The sequence below is a fragment of the Acomys minous genome (assembly GCF_964271855.1).
Source record: "Acomys minous genome assembly, chromosome: 15".
Taxonomy (NCBI): Eukaryota; Metazoa; Chordata; class Mammalia; order Rodentia; family Muridae; genus Acomys; species Acomys minous.
Window position 1 is genome coordinate 22,147,761 of NC_140497.1, and position 19,718 is coordinate 22,167,478.

At 43.3% G+C, this 19,718-nt stretch overlaps 1 protein-coding gene across 4 annotated transcripts in view; it reads right to left on the reverse strand.

Annotated features, from left to right (window-relative positions):
• NRG1 (neuregulin 1) overlaps positions 1–19,098 on the reverse strand; it is a 199,543-nt gene extending 180,445 nt beyond the window's left edge. For all 4 annotated transcript variants that reach the window (XM_084760653.1, XM_084760652.1, XM_084760650.1 and 1 more), the window contains exon 1: positions 18,582–19,098. In XM_084760653.1, the coding sequence (XP_084616779.1) occupies positions 18,582–18,681 (100 nt within the window). In that variant the 5' untranslated portion in view covers positions 18,682–19,098. The remainder of the gene's footprint in view (positions 1–18,581) is intronic.
• Positions 19,099–19,718: the final 620 nt, after the last annotated feature.

The following is a 19,718-nucleotide window of genomic DNA, read 5'->3' on the forward strand; positions in this document are numbered from 1 at the left end:
TCCAGGTCAAAAGTTTCTTAGCTATTAAGGAAAAACATATAGCTCAATCTCACCCTACAAAAGTGATTCTCAACTTTCCTAATGCTTGCAACCCTTTAACACAGTTCCTCATGTTGTGGTGACCCCCAACCATAGAACTGTTTTCATTGCTACTTAATAACTTTAATTTTGCTACCATTATTAATTTCAATGTAAATATCTGCTGTGCAGTATATCTGATGTGTGACTCTGAAAGGGGTCTTGACCCACAGGTTGAGAACCACTGCCCTACAAGGCTTTTCAATAACATACCTAGTTTTCACCACTAGCAGACATGGCGCCTCTGCAACAGGTGTTCTAACACCTAACACTTAGACTTGGATATATTCCTACCACCTGTCCCTTGGAAATAGCTCAGATTTTTTTTTTTAACAGTAAGAGCCATGACACAGGAGTTTCTTCATCTACAAATTAACTCAGGAATGTGTGGACACACCAATGCAAAGTCCAGATTCCACAGTGTAAATGAACCCAAAGGCGCTCATAGGGTCTCAGCGAGTTAGCATTCTTTTGAAGACAAAGGTGATAACAGCTCACTTGTAAGAAATGGGACTAGTGAAAGAAACACTTGAAGATGAAGGGTGATTTTAAACAAGCAAGAACAACTACCAAGAGAGAACAGACTCTTTTATAAGCAAGTGGTTCCCAAGTGGTAAGAAGGGGTGGGGGCAGTGCTGGTTCCCTCCTCCTCATATCCTCAAACACATTATTCTTTTGCTTTAATAATACTCCAGCATCAAGACAAAACGGAAACACCTGGAGTCAATTTTAACACTACGTTAGCCCAGGATACAGTCCAAATCCCAGCAGGCTGACGCTCACCTTTGACCTGCCAAATATGATTACTTGAGTCCAGAATTTCTCTGGGCCCCCAAGAGGAGAATGGGAAGAAGCTGTTCCCCCCTCCCCCCTTCAGCGCCTCTACTTCTCCAGCCAGAGCCTCAGCAGCAGCAAGAAGCAGCAGTAAACGTATCCATGGCCAACTCAACTAGGATGTCAGTTTCTTCAGCAGCCTGTGCGGTTCACATGGCTCAAGAAACGGCCAGGAGAGCAGTAAGCCCAGCACTCAAGAAGCAGAGGCAGGCAGACCTCCGTGAGTTCCCGGCCAGCCTGGTCTACAGAGTGAGTTCCAGGACAGGACAGCCAGGGCCACACAGAGAAACCCTGTCTTGAAAAGAAACAAACAAAAGGAATAGCAATGACATTTGCAATGGTGACAACCACACATAAAGGCACTGCTGTGTAAAACAGCAACCTTTGAATGTTACAGCACTTGACGTGCGTGGGTCTTGAACCAAGGGATATCAAAGTTTGTAAGTCACAGGTGAAGCAGCAAGCAGAACTTCAAGCCTATCTGTGGAGAAACTGAGGTAGCCGACAACAGACACACAAGGAGGAGCCTGGCCCCGTGCAGACAGGGAAAACTTAGTCAAATCATATGGTTTTACAGCATATTTTCTATTTAAGACTAGGCATTGGAAAAGACAAGGGAGATACCAGAGGAGACTGAACCTGAGACCTTATCTTAGACCTTATCACTGGTTGGGTGCTGTGAAGAGACACTATGACCACAGCAACTCTTAGAAAGGAAAACATTTAATTAGGCATTTGCTTACAGTTTCAGAGGTTTAGTCCACTATAATCATGGCTTGTGGTGCAGCTCAGTGGCTGCAAGGCTGGCAGAGTTCTGCGGGAGCATGGCAGTGTGCATGGCAGTGAAACAGTAGCTGAGAGCCACATTCTGATCAATCTACAGGCCTAAAGAGAAACTGAGTCTGGCATGGGCTTTTGAAACCTCAAAGCCCACCTCCAATGTTTGTTTGGTAAGGTCTCCAGTAATGTGACTTGGCTCACCTGACACTTACCTTGTAGTGCAGCTCAGTGTGCCTTAAACTCATAGCAACCCTTCTGACTCAGCGTCCCAAGCGCTGGCATTACAGATATGTCCAATTTCAAGTTATATTTTGAACCACGTTCTGCATTTATTTCATAGATATGTTCAGGGCATTTGGCTTATAAACTCCATGGCCATTCCCACTTGAGGTATTCCTTAGGGAGTTTTTTCTCAAAATGGCACAGATACTGAGCTTGCTTATCCAAAGGGCAAACGCTAGCCAGTTCTCCCTCAAAATGCCACCTTCTGAATAGCCTCTTAACTATGAATGAGTCACTTTTCTAATGGAGGGTGAGGTTTGTTTTTTTTTTTTTTTACAATGACCTTCTGGAAAGAACCAAGGAAATGAAACACAATAAATGTCACCTATAAAACATTTGACTACATGGAGAACCCTAGGAATAAATTCTGGGGGAAATTTTGAGTTTTAAAGATATTAAGCAAAGCATTCAGACAATGCAACATTATATTTTCAGTGGCGAGGATTGAACTCAGGAGCTCACGCAGGACTCTACCACCAACCTACACTGCCAGCCTTGCAGCCACTGAGCTGCACCACGCGCCATGCAGCCACTGAGCTATACTGTCAGCCAGGTAACCAAGCCTCCCTAAGGACACCTGCTCCTGGGAAAATGAGATAAAGCCGAAGAACAGGGAATGACATGGCTAACGAGAGGATTCTTACAGTACTATAAACTGGCATTCCCGAGAGTTGTGTCTGTGAAGAAGCCAGACAAAGCTGTACCCACAGATAAGCAAGGCTAAGCTTGCCCATCTTCCAGCTCCAGAGAATAACCCAAATTGTCCTGACCACACGGGACCATCTATGCCCCAGATCAGTTCTTACGAGCCCAAGTAAGCATAGCTGGTAGACACAAAACCTCAAACCATGGACTTGGGAATGCCCAGCAATAACAGTACCAGCTATGGGAGAAATGCACCTATACTCTATTGCCTTAAAGAAGGCTGATGATAATTTTTAAAGAGAAATGACCAGCAGAGTCAGAAACACGCAAGAAGAAAGCAAGGAGAGAATGGAAACCACCACAGGCTAAAACTCACCAGGAAACCCAAATGAGGTCCGATCTGCTTAAACAAATAATCACCACACTTGAGAGTATCTCTGGGTTCAGGATAACAAAATGTAATAACATGATTTTAAAAAAAAAAAAAAAACATCAAACAAAATAACTAGAAGTGTAGGAGAAGAGTGCGTCAGGGAGGTGGCTCAGTGGTTAGGAGCTCTCCCTGGTCTTGCAGAAGGCCCTGGAGTTTCATTCCCAGCATCAATGTGGCTTACAGGCATCTTTAGGTAGTGCCAGCGGCAGGGTATCCAACACCCTCTTCTGACCTCTGCAGGTACCTGTAAGTACATGCTCATATACGCTCATACACATAAATATCATAGAATAAATCCCTTTTTGATTAAAAAAAAAAAAGAAGTGAAGGGGAGGGCTGTAATTAAAATGACAAACTTGACCACGTCTTAGCAGCAGACTGCACAGAGCCATGTGAGGTGGGGGCGGGGGCAGATCAGGAGAAACAGCACCAGCAGTAGATGGATAATGGCAAATGTGCAGGAAAGGTTAAAAACAAAGCAAAAACAGAAACACTAGTGAGCAGAGTAAGGCAGCCCAACACACTTTTATCTCAAGTGGCGGAGAGGAGAGGATGAGATGCAGGGAACCTGTGAGAGGTAAACAAATGAGAATTTTCCCAGATCTGTGTCCGGGGAGCTCTGCGATCCTGAGAAAGTAAAGAACCGGGGACCCACACCTAAACACATCATAGTGAAACTGCAGGGCCGGGAGCTGAGAGGACAAAGTCTGAGACGCTCCCAGAGAAGAAAGGCGGCTTCCCTTCAAAGAGTGGTGGCCAAACCAAGAGCCGCTGACTTCTCAATGGCTTCTGATTAGGAAAGCACAGTGGTAAACTACCTCGCCTCGGCTCGGCTCGGCTCGGCTCGGCTCTAGACCAAGCTCTAGGCTTTACTTAATACCATAATTGCGTGCTGACTAAGTCCTTTGTCTGAACTCTTTCTCAAGGTAATGGCAATAAAGAGGATATAAATTTCTGAAAATAATGCCGAAACGTTCGGCGGCTCTTAGCTTTATTACCCAATAATGTGGCAAAGCCGCTGTAGTAGAAATAATGGCACCTGCCTTGGAAGTTCTGTCTGTGTTAAAATCTTCCCACAAATCAATTAAAATACCTTCCTGGATCTGGGCCACAGAGAAGGAAAGGAACAAGTAGAATTGATTATTTCCTGGTGACAAATGGTGCTGGAGTTGCAGTACCTAAATGTATCTCTGGGCCAAGGATGAAGCACCTGATTTTTGTTCATTTTACATGGGGGATGGAGGGATGGGGTCGGTCAACTATTTTTGTCTTTAGTTCTCCTTTGATCCTTGATTTGTAGCCTATATCTTATTCACACATACTTAATTAGGATTGTGATGACACTGGACATGGAGTAGGGGCACTCACAAATTTTTATATTAAAAGAAAAAAGGCAATCAAAATGACTCCTCAGAGCTAGACGGAGCTCAGTGGTAGAGCAATACCCAGCATGCACAAGGCACAAGGCCCTGTGTTCCCTCTGAGCCCTTAAAAAAAAAAAAAAGGCAGAAATAAACTTACCATATATCACTAACGGCTAATAAGCCTTAATGCTTAATCCATTTTACTTAAACAGCTGTCTGCAGCTTGTCGCCTGAAATACCTGCTTTATCAATAGGAGAACAGACGCTTTGGGGGATTATTAATGGAAATCGGGACAGGTGTCCCTTCAGTGAAGCACTTGATGACAACTCAGTTACTACCTAGGAAAAATATGGCATTATAAATCAGCTGACTATTGAGTTTGCTGAGCCAAGATGATCAACAGAGGGCTGGGGTGTAGCTCAGCGGGAAAGTGGGTGATGAGAATGCTTAAGCCCCTAGTGCTATCCCCAGCACAGTAAGGAAAATGAAAATTTCAAAAGGGTTGAAAGAAAATGTCCTCGGTGAAGGGGAATGTCTCTGGAAAAATAAACTAAGACTATATAAAAATGAAGGAAAGTAACAATAAGGATAAGAAACCTATATCTAAAGATATAGGGGTGGGAAGAAGAAATAATACATGTTGAGAATTTCAGAGCCAGAAGGACTGAGGCACACAGCTCTACTCCCAGGACTTGGGAGCTGGAGGCAGAGAGCATCTTAGCTGCATAGGGAATTCAAGCCCTGAGCCTCAAACAAAAAAGAAGAGGAGGATGGCAAGAAGGAGGAAAGAAAACAAAACAAAAACCCTAGACACTTTCTTGCGTCTGACTTTGAGACTCTGGGCTAAAGCACACACTTGCCATGCATTCAATGCTGGATCCCAACACCAGCCTTAGAAAATAATGGTTACCGGAAAACTGTTTGTCAAGGGTACTTTGTGGCCCACAATTTTTACTTCTTCATGTACTCTCAGGGTTCAGTAGGGCACAAATTCCATAAAATTCTATGTAGATAACATGCTTGGGAGGAATAAGTAAATTAATAGTAGCTGAGCAGTTGAAATTCATAGCCAGTACCCAATTTCCACAGAGGATTTCTCTATATTGCCTTCTCGATTATATAATCTATATGCACTTTATGGTACACTAAAAATACTTATTTTTCATATATCTGCTAAATTATTCACATACATTAATAAACTGAGGTAGTTGCTAAGATGAATTACTCCTCACCAATAGTTGTTCTTTAATTTTCAGTTATTTAATTTTTTTCTTTATGTATATGAATGCTATTTAAATGTACACCCGCATGCCAGAAGAGGGCATCAGATCACATTATAGATGGTTATGAGCCACTATGTGGTTGCTGGGAATTGAACTCAGGACCCCTGGAAGAGCAGCCAGTGCTCTTAACCGCTGAGCCACCTCTCCAGCCCCTGCCTAGATCTTTATAGTGGTCATTTCCAACTAACTTCAACTTCCTTAGAAGACACTCCCCCACTGGGGATCCAAGTGACAGTGCACCAGGGGCACACCGCACAAAACTAGAGACCTTGGATCCAATTAAACCAGATTTGGGAAACAGGGTTCGGCTGCATCTAAGATTTTTACTCGTTACATTTCTGTAGAAGAGAGCAATGCCTGAATATTTAAATGATGGCTAAAGTTGCCTCCCTATCAACTACTTCCCAGAACAGTGTCCTGTCCATGCCAGCTTTTGGGGCTCCTTGACCAAGGCTTCCTCTTCCTCCCAAGAGAAGGTTGTTTACAGATCTCTGTTTCTCTATCTGTTTTTCTGTCTCTGTCTCTCTGTCTCTGTGTGTGTGTCTCTGTGTGCCTCTCTGTCTCTGTCTGCCTCTCTTTCTCTCTCTGTCTCTCTGTCTCTGACACACACACACACACACACACACACACACACCTCCCTCACACTCACTGACAAGACTTTCCCCTTCTAGTACAATCAGCTGGGCTCCAGAAGCAGCACCTGTCAGTGACCCAGAACGGCTTCCCGCCCTTGACTGTGTGGAAAGCAGTGGTCGTCCTTGCAGAGCCTTTCCAGCCACTGTTTCATTTCCTCACTAATGCAGCTAGCTGAGCATGAGTCAGCAAATCTTATGTGTCTCTACTAGCCTCAAAGGAGCTGCATTGTCCCCAAGGCAAAGCTCCTCCCTGTGCTACAACCCATGAGGTGGCATTCTCCTGTGAAGCTCCAAGCAGAAGGCTTACTCCCTCCATTCCTTAGGAAAATTCCATTTGAGGCCTGGACAAAATCCACAATATGTTGAGTCTTCTTTAGTTTTAGTATATTAGCCAAATCCTACAATTAATGACTAAAGTAATAATTGTCCTCTAAGGACAGCAAAAAATTACTGCATCTCCCATCGCTGCTAAGCTATAATAATTATTATTATGATGATGATGATCATGATGATCATGATCATGATCATGATGACAAGTAATAATAACAATAACAACAATAATAATCAATAGGGGTAGCAGTAACTACCTAAATGAATAATGAATTCCCCCAATGAAAACTGAACTTTTACCCCACAAAGCCAGTAATATAGCACAAGGTCTCTGACCTCTCGGTTGTTGGTACTAAAATGTCACATGCATCAGTGACTGGTCAGTAGCTAACATTCCCAGGAGTGACTCAGTGTCTGAGCAGCTGTCCAGGTCCAACAGTTCTTGACCCTCTTTGGCTGAAGATACTGTTTCTGACAAAGAGCATCTATAGCACCCCCAAACATCCCTTTCTTAATGTGATGCTCTCCTTCATAAAGGGCTTTCTGAGCACTGAGGCAGCTCACACCTGCATCACATAGGAACCCCATTCACAACTGCACCCCTACCATCATCATCATCTTCCACGTTACAACATTATGACTCCAATGGTCACCCTTTCAGATGAAACTTTGGCTGTGTTTTGTAAGACACTGTGATAAGGAACATAAAGAGATAAAGATCTGGTTGACTTAAAGTTACTGCAGGTATTGAAATAAAATCCTGTCACCATGTCTCCCAAGATGTTACTTAATGGCACAGAAATGCTTGTCTCTATCTAGAAGCCCAAAATACTAGAAAGTGAAGCTGAATTCAAATCCAGAATTAATCTTAGATTTAAAACTATGATATTATAACAATTAAAACTGCAACACTGAAATCTAAAGATCTGGGTTCTAGTTCAGGAATCCATGTTCTTGTACCCAAAGGTTTTCAAAAATCAGGCAGCTTTTAATGCTGAAATTACCTCACTTACTAGGAATGACTGTTATATATTTATATGTCAAAGTGATAACATAGCAAACATTATGTGCAGGTAATGGTCAAAGGATTCTATGACTATTAATCACTTACACTGTGTCTACTTCTTGACACAAAATGAAATGAAAATATTTCAGCTGTGTAAGACTTTTAGACTGGAAAAAAAGAGATCTAATCCCTATTCACTGGGCAGCATAATTAAACACAGATTCATATACTCACTCTATCTCTCCATCCCTTAGCTTCTCCCCAGTCTCCGAGAGCAGAGAGGGGTTGGCCCCTGTCTCTCTTGCCTTCTGGTAATGGATCATAGTCTCTTCTGATGGACTGCAAATATAATGCATACACCACTTCAAATGTACTATTTCTCCCCCCAAGTATCAAAATGCTGTAAGTAACTATTTTCTACAGATATTTCTCTTTCTGTCAGATTGAGGACAACTGGGAACACACAATGTAATCAATGTGCTTAAAAAAAAAAAAAAGCAAAAGCAAACCCTCAAGACATAAGTCTTCCATTCCTATTGAATTTAATATATGGAAAAGCATGTATTTCATTTTCCATTCAGCTCAGTATTCAAATAATTGGTTTTCTCCTGACAAACCCACCAGCTCATTTCCATAATTCCTATAAGGATAACTCTTTCCCAAAGTGGATAACGCATAAGCAGTTCCCCCAGGGAAGAGTCCACGTCCAGGACAACGTGACCTCCCTACAAGTCATAATCACAATCTACTTTATGCATTTGAGCTAATCCTTCTGAGGACAATACATAGGGTTTCAATATTTTCTCCCAGAAATATATGGTAATAATTTTCAGTATTACTGAAATTATAGCTGTTTATGAAAATCTACCATCTCATGGGCCTGGATGCAACACCTCCCTTTCTTAGTTACAAAAAAGAAAAAAGAAAAAGAAAAAGAAAGAAAGAAAAGGAAAAAAATGCATGCATGCAGTAACAGTTAATGAAAAAAAAAAAGAGAGAGACCACAAATTTGAGGGAGAGTAGGGAGGGGTATATGGGAAGGTTTAGGGGAGGAAAGGGAAAAGTGAAATGTTTCAGTTAAAATAAATATTAAAAATTAAAAATTAAAACTTCTGAGTAAAGAATGCATCAAAATTGACAGTGAAATGCTATGCTTAGTATCAATATGATATTTCTATTTCATTGTTGGCAGAAAATACAGAATACACTGAAATAATATTAAAGAAGATATGGTACATAGGCACAAAATTAGAATCTACTTCACTAGTGAAAAGCTAATTCATACTATGGCAACAAACACACTATGTCTCATAACAATAAAGTGCCTATCAAGTTAATCCATGGAATATAATCATTTATCCTTCTATTTCTGGAAGTAGTCTATAGTAATACATATATACATCTGTACACCCATCTGTATACACTTTTGCCTATAGACACATAAATAATACTACATGGCAGTGCATATATAATCATATATATTAGTTTCCTCTACTTCTTCTGCAAACTCATATACAGAGTACAGTACTAGGCACTGTATGCAAGACACTATCCTTGACTTCACACCAAAGGAAGCGATGAACAGAAGTATGAAGATAAGGAAGCAATGGGCACGTGCTTTGAAAGACTGAGGATATGGGTATGAGTTTCTAAAACACATGGCCATGATGAGCTGTAACAGGTCAAAGTCTCATATAGGCTCTACAATGGTGAGTGGTCAGCCCTGAACACATATGCACTAAATGGACTAGTAGGTGGTGGTGTGTGTACATTATCTGTATATGTACATATACGTGTAACAATAAAGCGATTATTAACTGGAGGGGTAGAGGTGGAACAAGGGAAGAGTTGGAGGTGGAGATGGAGGTGCAGGAGTAATTTAGAAACAGTACTCACGTAGGAGGTTCACAAAGGCAGTAACACGCATTACAGCACCAATCCATTAAGACAACACCCACCACTGGTTCCTGCCCTGCCTGAAAAGGAGTTTATCTATGCATGGTGAAGTACAACCTGCACCTCAAATTACGAATTCCCAACTGTCCTTTGTATGAATATACTATATATCTATATACAACCTTCACCACTATTCCAAGTTTCAAAACTTTCCCCCAAAATATGTTTCACAAGTAGTGCCAACACAGTTACTTGCCAAGAGCCTCAATGCACAAGACCCAGTAAAAAGATGAACAATGTTAATAAAGTCATCTCCTGTGGGCTGAAGCTTGGATAGACACCACTAACCTCGTGAAATAAGAGCCATTAGAGGAAAAAAAAAATACTTAGTATGTTTTGTGAATAAAATTTGTATTTTAATAAAACTGACATTTTAGATTTGGTTCTACGTCAAGCACAATATAAAAGCCTTAGCCCCAGGACTGCCACCGGAATAGCACAGATTACTGTCCATGCATGGACATGTGGGGAGTGAGGCTTACCAATCTCCATCACTGACGGAGTCACAGTATGGAAGGATCATGTCTGGACTCGCACCAAGCAATGGGAGACAGAGGCAGACCCTTGTCCATTAATCACTGCTCTGTTCTAGTGTTCAATGAAATCCCTGCCAGAGTCAGTATTAAATCAAATATTTCTCTTTCCTAAAACTAACGTCAATCTGCAAGTCAGACAATCACTGATACATCACAGACACATCTGATGCGTACTGTTCTAAACCAGATTTTCATGATGTGTTGTCCTGAAATCAGTGGGTACAAAGATAGCACGACTGGAGTAGGGCAATGCAGGGCTTTGTGCAATTAAGTCAAGCATTCTGTCACTGCACTGTGTCTCCCGCCCTCTTTTTACGTTTTAATTTTAAGGTAAGGTCTAAGTGGACCTTGAACTCAACTTTGTATGCATTACAGACCTTAAATATGTGACCTTCCTGCCTCAGCCTTCTGAATAACTGCGATGACAGGACTTTGCTACAGGGTTGGACTCAGTGACAAGAAGTCTTAAGGCAGGGGCGAAACTCCTAAGAACAGCAGACTGATTCCATGGTAGCATGTTCAAGGCCCTAAGTGTGATTTCCAGCATTAAGTGTACGTTGCACATGTTTGCGCACAGGAACACTACAAGACATTTTATTTAGACTGCCTCATGTTAGGGGACACATTCAAGTGAGAGAGTTTACTTTAAGGTAACTAGGACAGACAAATTTAGAGGAAGACAAAGACTTGCTTTTAGCTCTAGGCTGATACAAGAGTCAATTGCCCTTGGGCGAACAAGACTGGATCAGACTGTCATAAGTGGGGGTGGTGACACCAGCATGAGAACCCAAGATTGTCCTTTTTGGAGGGATTTTGTTTACCAATACCCCACAGAACATGTACATGTGAATTCAAACTGTAGAAACCTGCAAGATGGCTCTTTGGGAAAAGGAGAAGGGAGAATGGAGGGATGGGTATGTGAGGGGGAACTGAAAGGAGAGAAGAGGGGCTGCAATCAAAATCTAAAGTGAATAAATACATTGTAAAAAAATAATAAAATAAAAATTTTAAAGGTGGCATCGGGGTGAAGGGCTTTTATTGTTTCATATTATTCAATAAAATAAAGCCTAGATTTATTTACCAGTCATCACAGCTCTTCCTATTTCTCCGTAGAAACCTGGTGGCTGAGATATAGTATGAAAAAAAATTGTTAATAAGTCAATAAGACTTATACTTCACAGTCAAGAGTGACACTTTTTTTTTTCATGTAAAAATTGCTAGTTGCCCAGCCCTCTAAATTTACCCTGATTTTATCCTTTGTGGATATCTGGGGATCTTAATCTACTGACTACTTCTCCAGTTATTCCCTAGTGTAGCTCTCATACATGACTTTAATCCTATTTCATTACTAAAACTTCTAAGATACTTTCAAAGGTATCATTATCAGTACATGTTTTAAAATAATATTTAAAGCATAAAGCCAAATTACTAAAAAAAAATCTTATATTGAACTCTATGACTTTTTGGGAAATCAGCTATGCATGACCTATAAAATCGACAATTTCATATGGTTCAGCACTAATAACATTCCCTGACTCCAACATCATTATACTAAATCTCCACAGCTGCCCAGACCAGGCAGCTGCCTTTCTATTGAAGCTCTGAGCACATTGGGACACTGTGACAGAGCAAAGCCTGTTCCTATTAGCAATATTTTTCTCTCCAACAAAAAAGCAATGTAAATTATACACGCTTTATAAAAGGAAATGATACCTATGGGGAATCATGACAGATATGGCCAATACAGGGCGGAATAAATCATAAACAGGCTGAAGCGAAGGCCGAGAGGTTAAAGCAGTTTGCTGAGTTTGGTCCCTGGCACACACATTGGGCAGCTTACAAACACCCATAATTCCTGCTCCAAGGAATCGGATGCCCTCTGCTGGCCTCCAGCGGCACCTACACCCAAGTACACATACACAGACATAAATAAAAAAAACAAATCTTTAATAAAACATCATGAACGGGTGAACCATAGTAAGAGTGCTATGATGGTGTTAGCCCACCATCCTCAGGAACTAACCTAACCTGTTTTCAGAAATGGCCACGTCAAAGCAGCACTCTTCGCTTGGACAACCAGTCTCAATGCCTAATGTGGACATAGAAACAGAACTGTTGGCAAACACCTGTTGTTCAAAGTGGGTGCTTCCCCACACAAGCGTCCAACCAAGGCCAGAGTGAAACTGTTAAATACAACTAAACTTCCTCGTGAGTACCACCTACATGTAACTGGGCAGGGGTTGCCTATGGAGAAAGGTGACACGAGAATTAATCTGACCAACGAGGCATCCTGGTAAGTGCCCGCACTATGATGGCTGAAAATATTCCAACTCAAAATTCTTAAGGAATTGGAACTACTGTTTATCTAGGGGGAGGGAAAAAAAATCTGTCCAAATCAGCTAACTTCGGTCAAGTCAAGACACTGTTGTTCATTGTACTATATTGCCCGAAATACTGCAAAAACTAAAAAAGGAAAAGGCAGACGTTGTCTTTGGGGAATAGCAGTACAATGCTCTCAGAGCACCCTCTGGAGGCCAGAGGAAGGTGTCTCCTGTAAGAAGAGGAAGAAAGAAAGAAAATGGCAAATATCTGATTTGTGCCCCTTGAGACAGAATTAAAAATAGGCTTCACTATTTGTCATCAGTGAGGGGCATGAAAAGTGGGCAGAACTTATAGTTCAAAGGGCATGAGAAACACAAATGATGTGCCGCAAGATTCTCAAGCAAATTTGCTGCTTGACTTTCCAAAAGCAGTGGTTAGCATGCACTCTCTCCACGTTCTAAATTCTTGGGGGGAACTTAGTGCAGAGGCACTGAGTGTGTTTGTTCATATGCCTGTGTGTACAGGAATGCACGCACATGTGTGGGCAGGCATGTGGAGGACAGTCCTCACAGGCCATACAACTTTTTTAAGAGTCTATCACAGGCCTGGAACTTGCCAAGTGGGCTAGGCTGGCTGGACAGAAAGCCCCTCAGGCTGTTTTAAACGTGGACTCTGGAGACCAAATTGAGGTCTCTATAGTTGCAAGGTATTTTTAGTATTTAGAAGAAATAGATTTAAACATGATTTCTTCCATTAACAGAATGTAGTTTTGAAAAATATATATATATATATTGAATATATAGTGTAATCTAAGTCATCAAGCTTTTAAAAGCAGCTAGCTTCATGTTTAATAAACAAAATAAATTAAGCTGCATATTTTTTTTTCCCTAACACCTCACTTCTTCTAAAGCAACAAACACTGACATCTATTGGTATTTTGGTAGCTTGCTTTTTGTTGCCTCATTTCAGTCAACTAAAACTCATGCAGCAGCAAACAGGATTAGGACGGACAGATATGCCACTTGCTCCTTTAGGGCAAGTTTGCTGTACGTATTTTAATAGTACACTTAGTAAGTATAGTTTCTCTCGGCTAAGATAAAGTAAAGCAGCACAAAGTAATGCTTGGTTATGTTTCTTCTCTTTGTCCAGGGGAAAAGGTTCATGGTTAACTAACCAAGGGAAATACACTTATTACCTCTTGGAGCAAATTAGTAACTCCCCCCAGAATACTGACACTTGGTGTGACTTCTTCTTTTGTGACACAACCCTGTAAACAATCAGCACTGCTAAGTTCAAATTTAATTTGTTACTTTGGAAAAAAAAAACCTGGAAAGAATCACTTATATTCCCAGAACCTGAAACATGACATATGGCCATTCTAGTGAGGGACAAAGAGGGACAAACACAGCGAGAAACATGAATGTGCTGTATTCTTTGTTTTGCTTCTATTTCAAATTACCTATACCAGGGTCTATGAGCTTTGCTGGCAATATATTGTTACTCCTGATTTAAAAAAAAAAAAAAAGACAGCAAAGGTCATGTTGATGCATACTTCATGTTTTAGTGGCTGTAATTTACACAAGTCCCAAGAGAGAAGACGACATATTCTGTACTATGAAAGGAGGTTTAAACAGCAACTCCTAAAGCATTGCCAGAAAAGGAATCAGGTTTCAAAATCTTGCAGCTTGAAACCTCAACATTTTCCTGCCAGATAAAATCCTGCTGCACCTCACTCTACTTTCAATATTTATACTGAGCTCGGCAATGTTTTCCTAATACATATATGCAGTTGTGAAACTTGATGGATTCCTTCTTCTCTATCTTTTCAGGTAATACATATTAATATTTATACCCACTCTAATCTGAGGCCAGCACTGGGTTTTCCTTCCCATAAAAGGTTAAATTCTGAAAATTATGTCACACATCCTTGCAGACAATTCCTTCCTTGAGTAATCTGATAAAGAAAGCATGTATTTACTCGGTCCCGAGTCCCTGTTGGGCAACAGTCAGCATGCTTTCTTGGGTTATCTTGTTCACACTCCAGAGAGTCAGGAATTATCTTCCCTGTACAAAAAAAAAAGGAAATGTAGGCACAGAAAGATTAAGTAACTTTCCCATGAATGTACAGGTAAAGGGTGTTTGGTGGTGCTGGACTTTAAATCCAAGCAGTCTGTCCAGAGATCTGTGGGCTAGAGCATACTGCCCAACAGTAAGACACTTGCATTTTTAAAATCATATAATATACAATACATGTATTACACTGCCTGGAACAGTAACCGTATCTCTAATTAACAGGAATTTACATTACTCTGAATAGAGAAAGATTGAGGATGTTGGGACTACATTTACTGTTCACACAACAGTCCAGGACTTTTCTGATATCACATATACATATATACATATACACATAGGCATATATTTGCACATATATACATTCTCCTCAGTTTTCATTCGTACCATTTCATCCTTCTGTTTGTATTAAAACAGTAGCCAAGCTTCCTTCCCTCACCCTTCCTGCTACTTTCGTTCTTCTTAACAAGTCCTATTTTGTTCTGTAAATAATCTTTAATGTTTTTAATAATTACATAATGTAAGCAGTTACAAGTAACCAGGTTGAAACAGATCACTGGACATTCCTCCTTGTTCTGTAAACACAGACTGCCCTGTTAGTGACAGGGTACTTTACTTTCAAGAATGTTTACAGGCACTTCAGCCTTTGGAGCCATTTAATGAAGGAAGCAGGTGGGTGTTCTCATTTGAGGCATGGACAGCCTACATCTAACTATTTGGGGTACTAAGTTCCTTAAGTTTTCCACTCACAAATACCTCTCCAGCAGGCATGAACTAGCACATGATCATTCCAGATATGAACTAGGCGTGATACCAAAACTCATACAGGTCATTTAAGAGTCAAAACAGTAACAAAAAGAATACTGTCCAGAGTAAGGAAAACATCAGCGATCTTAAGGAAGGCCTGAAGTCAACTGGTAACTTGATGACAGGTTAAAAAGAAAAACTGGTTTTGTAATTCAGGTTTCTAAAGGGAAATGCTAAACTAAATGAATTAATCAGAGTCAGGATCTGGGAGGTCCAGCTTGCAGGAGGCTCAGGTCATTGCGAGGCCCTCGATACATGGTTCTGTGACACAAAGTCCAGGATTTTGCTGAGATTACTTATTTTGTGCAAAGAAGAATGGCTTCGAGGTCATGAGACCTATAATAGCCATTAATACAGAATAGATAATTCTATTGAGCATCTGCAGCCCCAACAGTGTGTGCAGTTCGGTGTTTGTTAATTATATCAAAATGCAGATGACAGGAAACATAGCCAGGTATTTATACAACACATCAACTAAACCTGTCATATAGCAGTTTAAAAGGTGTTTTTCTCCTGAAGAGTTCCCACGAACAGATGTATTTATGCCTACATACATAACAAAGTACACGGCAGGGCGAAGTGCCCTCAGCTATCTCAGCTGTCGTAAAGTTGATGTGGTTTCATCCACGAGAGGCCCCCAGCATTGTATATCATCACCATGGACACTCATAGCACGTCAGTGCTTGCATGAAGGAAAGGGTGACATTTGGTGCTGAAGGTCACCAACGCAGGAGCAATTCAGGAGATGGTTGTCCCTGTGAACCCTAAAATTTGGCTCCATGGCAAGCACGAGGGCTGTTGATGATTCCACAGGCCCACAGGCCAGGAAAAGGGTGTGGACACGGACACACACACATACACACACACACTAACACGTGGCTACTGATTACTCATCTTGTTCAACAAGGAGAATCAGACTGGCACTTACCATTTGAAGGAAAAGAGGCCGGGACTATCTACTGCCCAGCGCCTCTACATACTGCAAATTTCATGGTGGAAATCAAATGAATACATACTATTAATCTGGCTTAATCTGTTGGCCAGCATCCCTAAAGGGGGTAAAAAGTCTTCTAAAGGAATAAAACATCTCTCTGTCCCCCCCCAAAAAAATCATAAGGTGACAGGAAACAAATATACTAAAATCTAGCCACAGACAACTCCATCCCAATTTTTCTGGGAAAATAATATATCACTTAATCATTGTGACTGGTTTGGAGGGAGTCACAGCTGTGGGACTACAAAAACAAATGGGATTCATCAAGGAAGTTCTAGAATTCTCCTCTAAGACAGATTTTAGGTAGTCCTGAGCCCACCTGGTGTGTTGGAGACTTGAATCCTTATTGAAAGGGAAACCTGCTACTGAAGGGGGCGCTGGTCAGATCAAAAGTTCAGGAAAGCATCTAAGACCATGGTTCTCAACCTTCCTAATGCTAGGACCCTTTAATTTAGTCCCTCATGTTGTAATGACACCCCACCACCATTAGATCATTTTGTTGTCATTTCATAACTGTAAATCTCCTACTGTTATGAATCGCAACGTCCGATGGTCTTAGGTGACCCCTGTGAAAAAGGAGATTGAATCCCGAAGAGGTCGCGACCCCCTGGTTGAGAACCGCCGAGCTAAGCGGCCCATACAAACTTCTGAGGAAAATAAAATGCCACACGTGGTGACAAGCGAAACAAAAACTTCTTTATACCTTTATAACATTTGTTAGGTCTGGATCTCTTTAGCATGCTATATGATAATAAGCCAGCTCTTCCTCCATTTCATACTTTGTTGAATAAAATGTTATAGTTAATCCACAAATTAATGCAGTAAATGTTAGGGAAACATCAGTCTGCCTTCAGGAAGGCTCCTGCAGAGTAATTAAGGTGAAACTGATCAGCAGTACCTTGTATGCAGGCACAAGAACGGCCAAACAATTACTCTCTGTTCAGTTTCTGTTTTGTTCTAAATCTTGCTTAGGGGTCTCTGCCAACAAGCCAGGTTCTGAAATGCTGAGTGAATCCAAGGAGTGTACTAAGAAAACGCGGTTTGTTTTCTTCCTGCACGAAGCAGATACTTCTGCTTATCTCCTCTAGGCACAGACTGCACACGTGTGGCTCATTTCCCAGAAGAACCTCATACTATGTGTTGGGAATGTTCTAAGAGACACAAGCCATCCACATCAACCTTAGGGGGCTGCAGAGGGAGGGTAAATACCCTCTCATGCTCCACCCCCTTCAACGTCTATTTAGCGGCTCTTAAACAAGGTTTGGTGCCCACCGGCGACCTCTCTTGACTCTTCAATGCATTAGCCTTTCCTAGGGCTGTCCAGGGTGAAACTGTCATTTACTTCGCGCTCTGACGGTGGATTGGTGGATTAAAAAGATCGATTTACAAAAAGCCTTAACTCCTGTTGTTGTTGGTTTTTTTTCATTCTATATAAAACCGGTAAGCGATGGGGTTCAAAAACTCGGGGAAATTACTGCTTTCTGACACCTCTTGGAAAACTAAACTAGCCATATTTATCGCGGTGGCCCTGAAAACTAGAACCGCCAAAAGCCAAATTTATTCAGCGCCGACCTGGACCTGAATCTTGGCACCCCGCCGCGGTTCTGCGTGCTTCGCTGACCTTAGGAATCCCTCTCAGCTGCTCTGGGTTTCCCTAACGACGCACGCAATCAGCCCTAAACTAGGCTCACACGGTGGCTCAGCATCGCTTCCCTCCTCCCAACCTCGCAGACGCCGGGGCGCCCAGGCCTCTCTTTCCCCGACCACCCTCTGTGCAACCCCGGACCCCGCGCGGTAGGGCTCAGGCTCCCGGATCCCGATCCCGATCCCGATCCCGATCCCGATCCCGATCCCGATCCCGATCCCGATCCCGTTCCCGCTTCTCTCGCTAGAGGGCAGGCAGGGCCCACGCAAAATCCTCGGGCCGCAAGGCACGCGCAGCGGGTAGGGATCCCGCACTCGGAACCTGCACTCCCGGGCTGGGCTCCACTACGTCTCGGGGCACCGAGAGCCAAGCCCAAGAGCGCGGCGCTGGCCGGACCCCGAAGGATCCCGGCGGGACTACTAGGCTCGGGGTGCGCGCCGCGTGCCGCGCGCGGGCGCCAGGTGGAGGTGGCCCACGCAAAGCAGCGTGGGGACCAGATCAGGAGCCTAGAGCGCTGCGCGAGGACGCACATGATCCGGCAAGTCTCCCGCCTGGGAGCCTTGGAGCGGCTGGCACTCACCTGGGCTTGGGTCACCCTCGCTGGGCGCGAGCTTCGCGCGGGATCCCCGGTCCTTCTTCTTGCCCTTCCCCTTGCCTTTGCTCTCTTTGCGCTCAGCCATCTCGCCGAAGATGAGCACTGCGAGGACCCGACTCGGGGACGGCGACGCGCGACAAGTTTGGTCCAAGGGCTTGGAAAAAAGTTTGTCCCTAGAGGGAAGAGCGAGCGGTCGAGATGAGCGAGGGTGTCGCCTGTCGCTTACGGGGAGCGGCGTGGACTCGATCACCTGGAGCGTCCGCTCCGTCTAGGGTGGCTCCGGGCTGCTCTGGTGTCCCGGGTTCCACCGCTGCTGGTTCCGGCGTGACTTTGCTTCAGTGGCCTGTCTCGCACCCTTACAGCCCGAAGAAGGTAAGATGATCACAGTCGGGTCTGCACTCGCATCTCCCGGTAGCCGCGGCCGGCCGCTGCGCTCCGCTCTAATCCTGCGGTCCGCGCGGCCCGGAGTTCCCACAACTTTTGGGGAAGTCCTAGCCGGCTCTTTTTCAATTGCCCGCAGGTTGGACGCTGGCGCCTCCTTCGCACCCTCCCCTCGCCTCGCCCCCTCCCTCTTCCCCACCACACCCCCACCCCCGAGGCGCAGGACACGCAACCGGGAGGAGCCTGAGCTGGGCGATCGCGGCTCAGCCCCTTTCTTCTGGCAGCCAGGCCAGGATGGGGGCGGCCGAGCCCGGCGTGTGCCGGGAACTCCCGATAGGGGTCGCTGAAAGCTGCGCGACAATCCCTCAGCCACCACTGAATCAAACCGAGCAATCCGGAGAGGCCAAGAAGGAACCCTGGCTCTTGGCAGTTCTTGACATGCTGTAGGGCTGATCCAAGCCTTGAAACGTGGAGGGAGATGGAGAAAAGTTTGCAACCCCTGACACCTGCCCCACACTGAAGGCTCTGGAGATCTGGAGCTCCGGGGAGGGGAGGAACAGTTGCTATTTCCCAGAAGGGTTCAGAGTTCATTTTTTTCTCACTTTAGGGAAGCTTTTTTTCTCTGGCACAGAGGGCAAAGGTGAAGTCTGGGGTGGAGGGGAGTTTGAGGTACCCAGGAAAAAGGATTATGTGAACTTGAAGCATGAACAGCTTGCACTTCGTACATCCGCGACTTGAGCA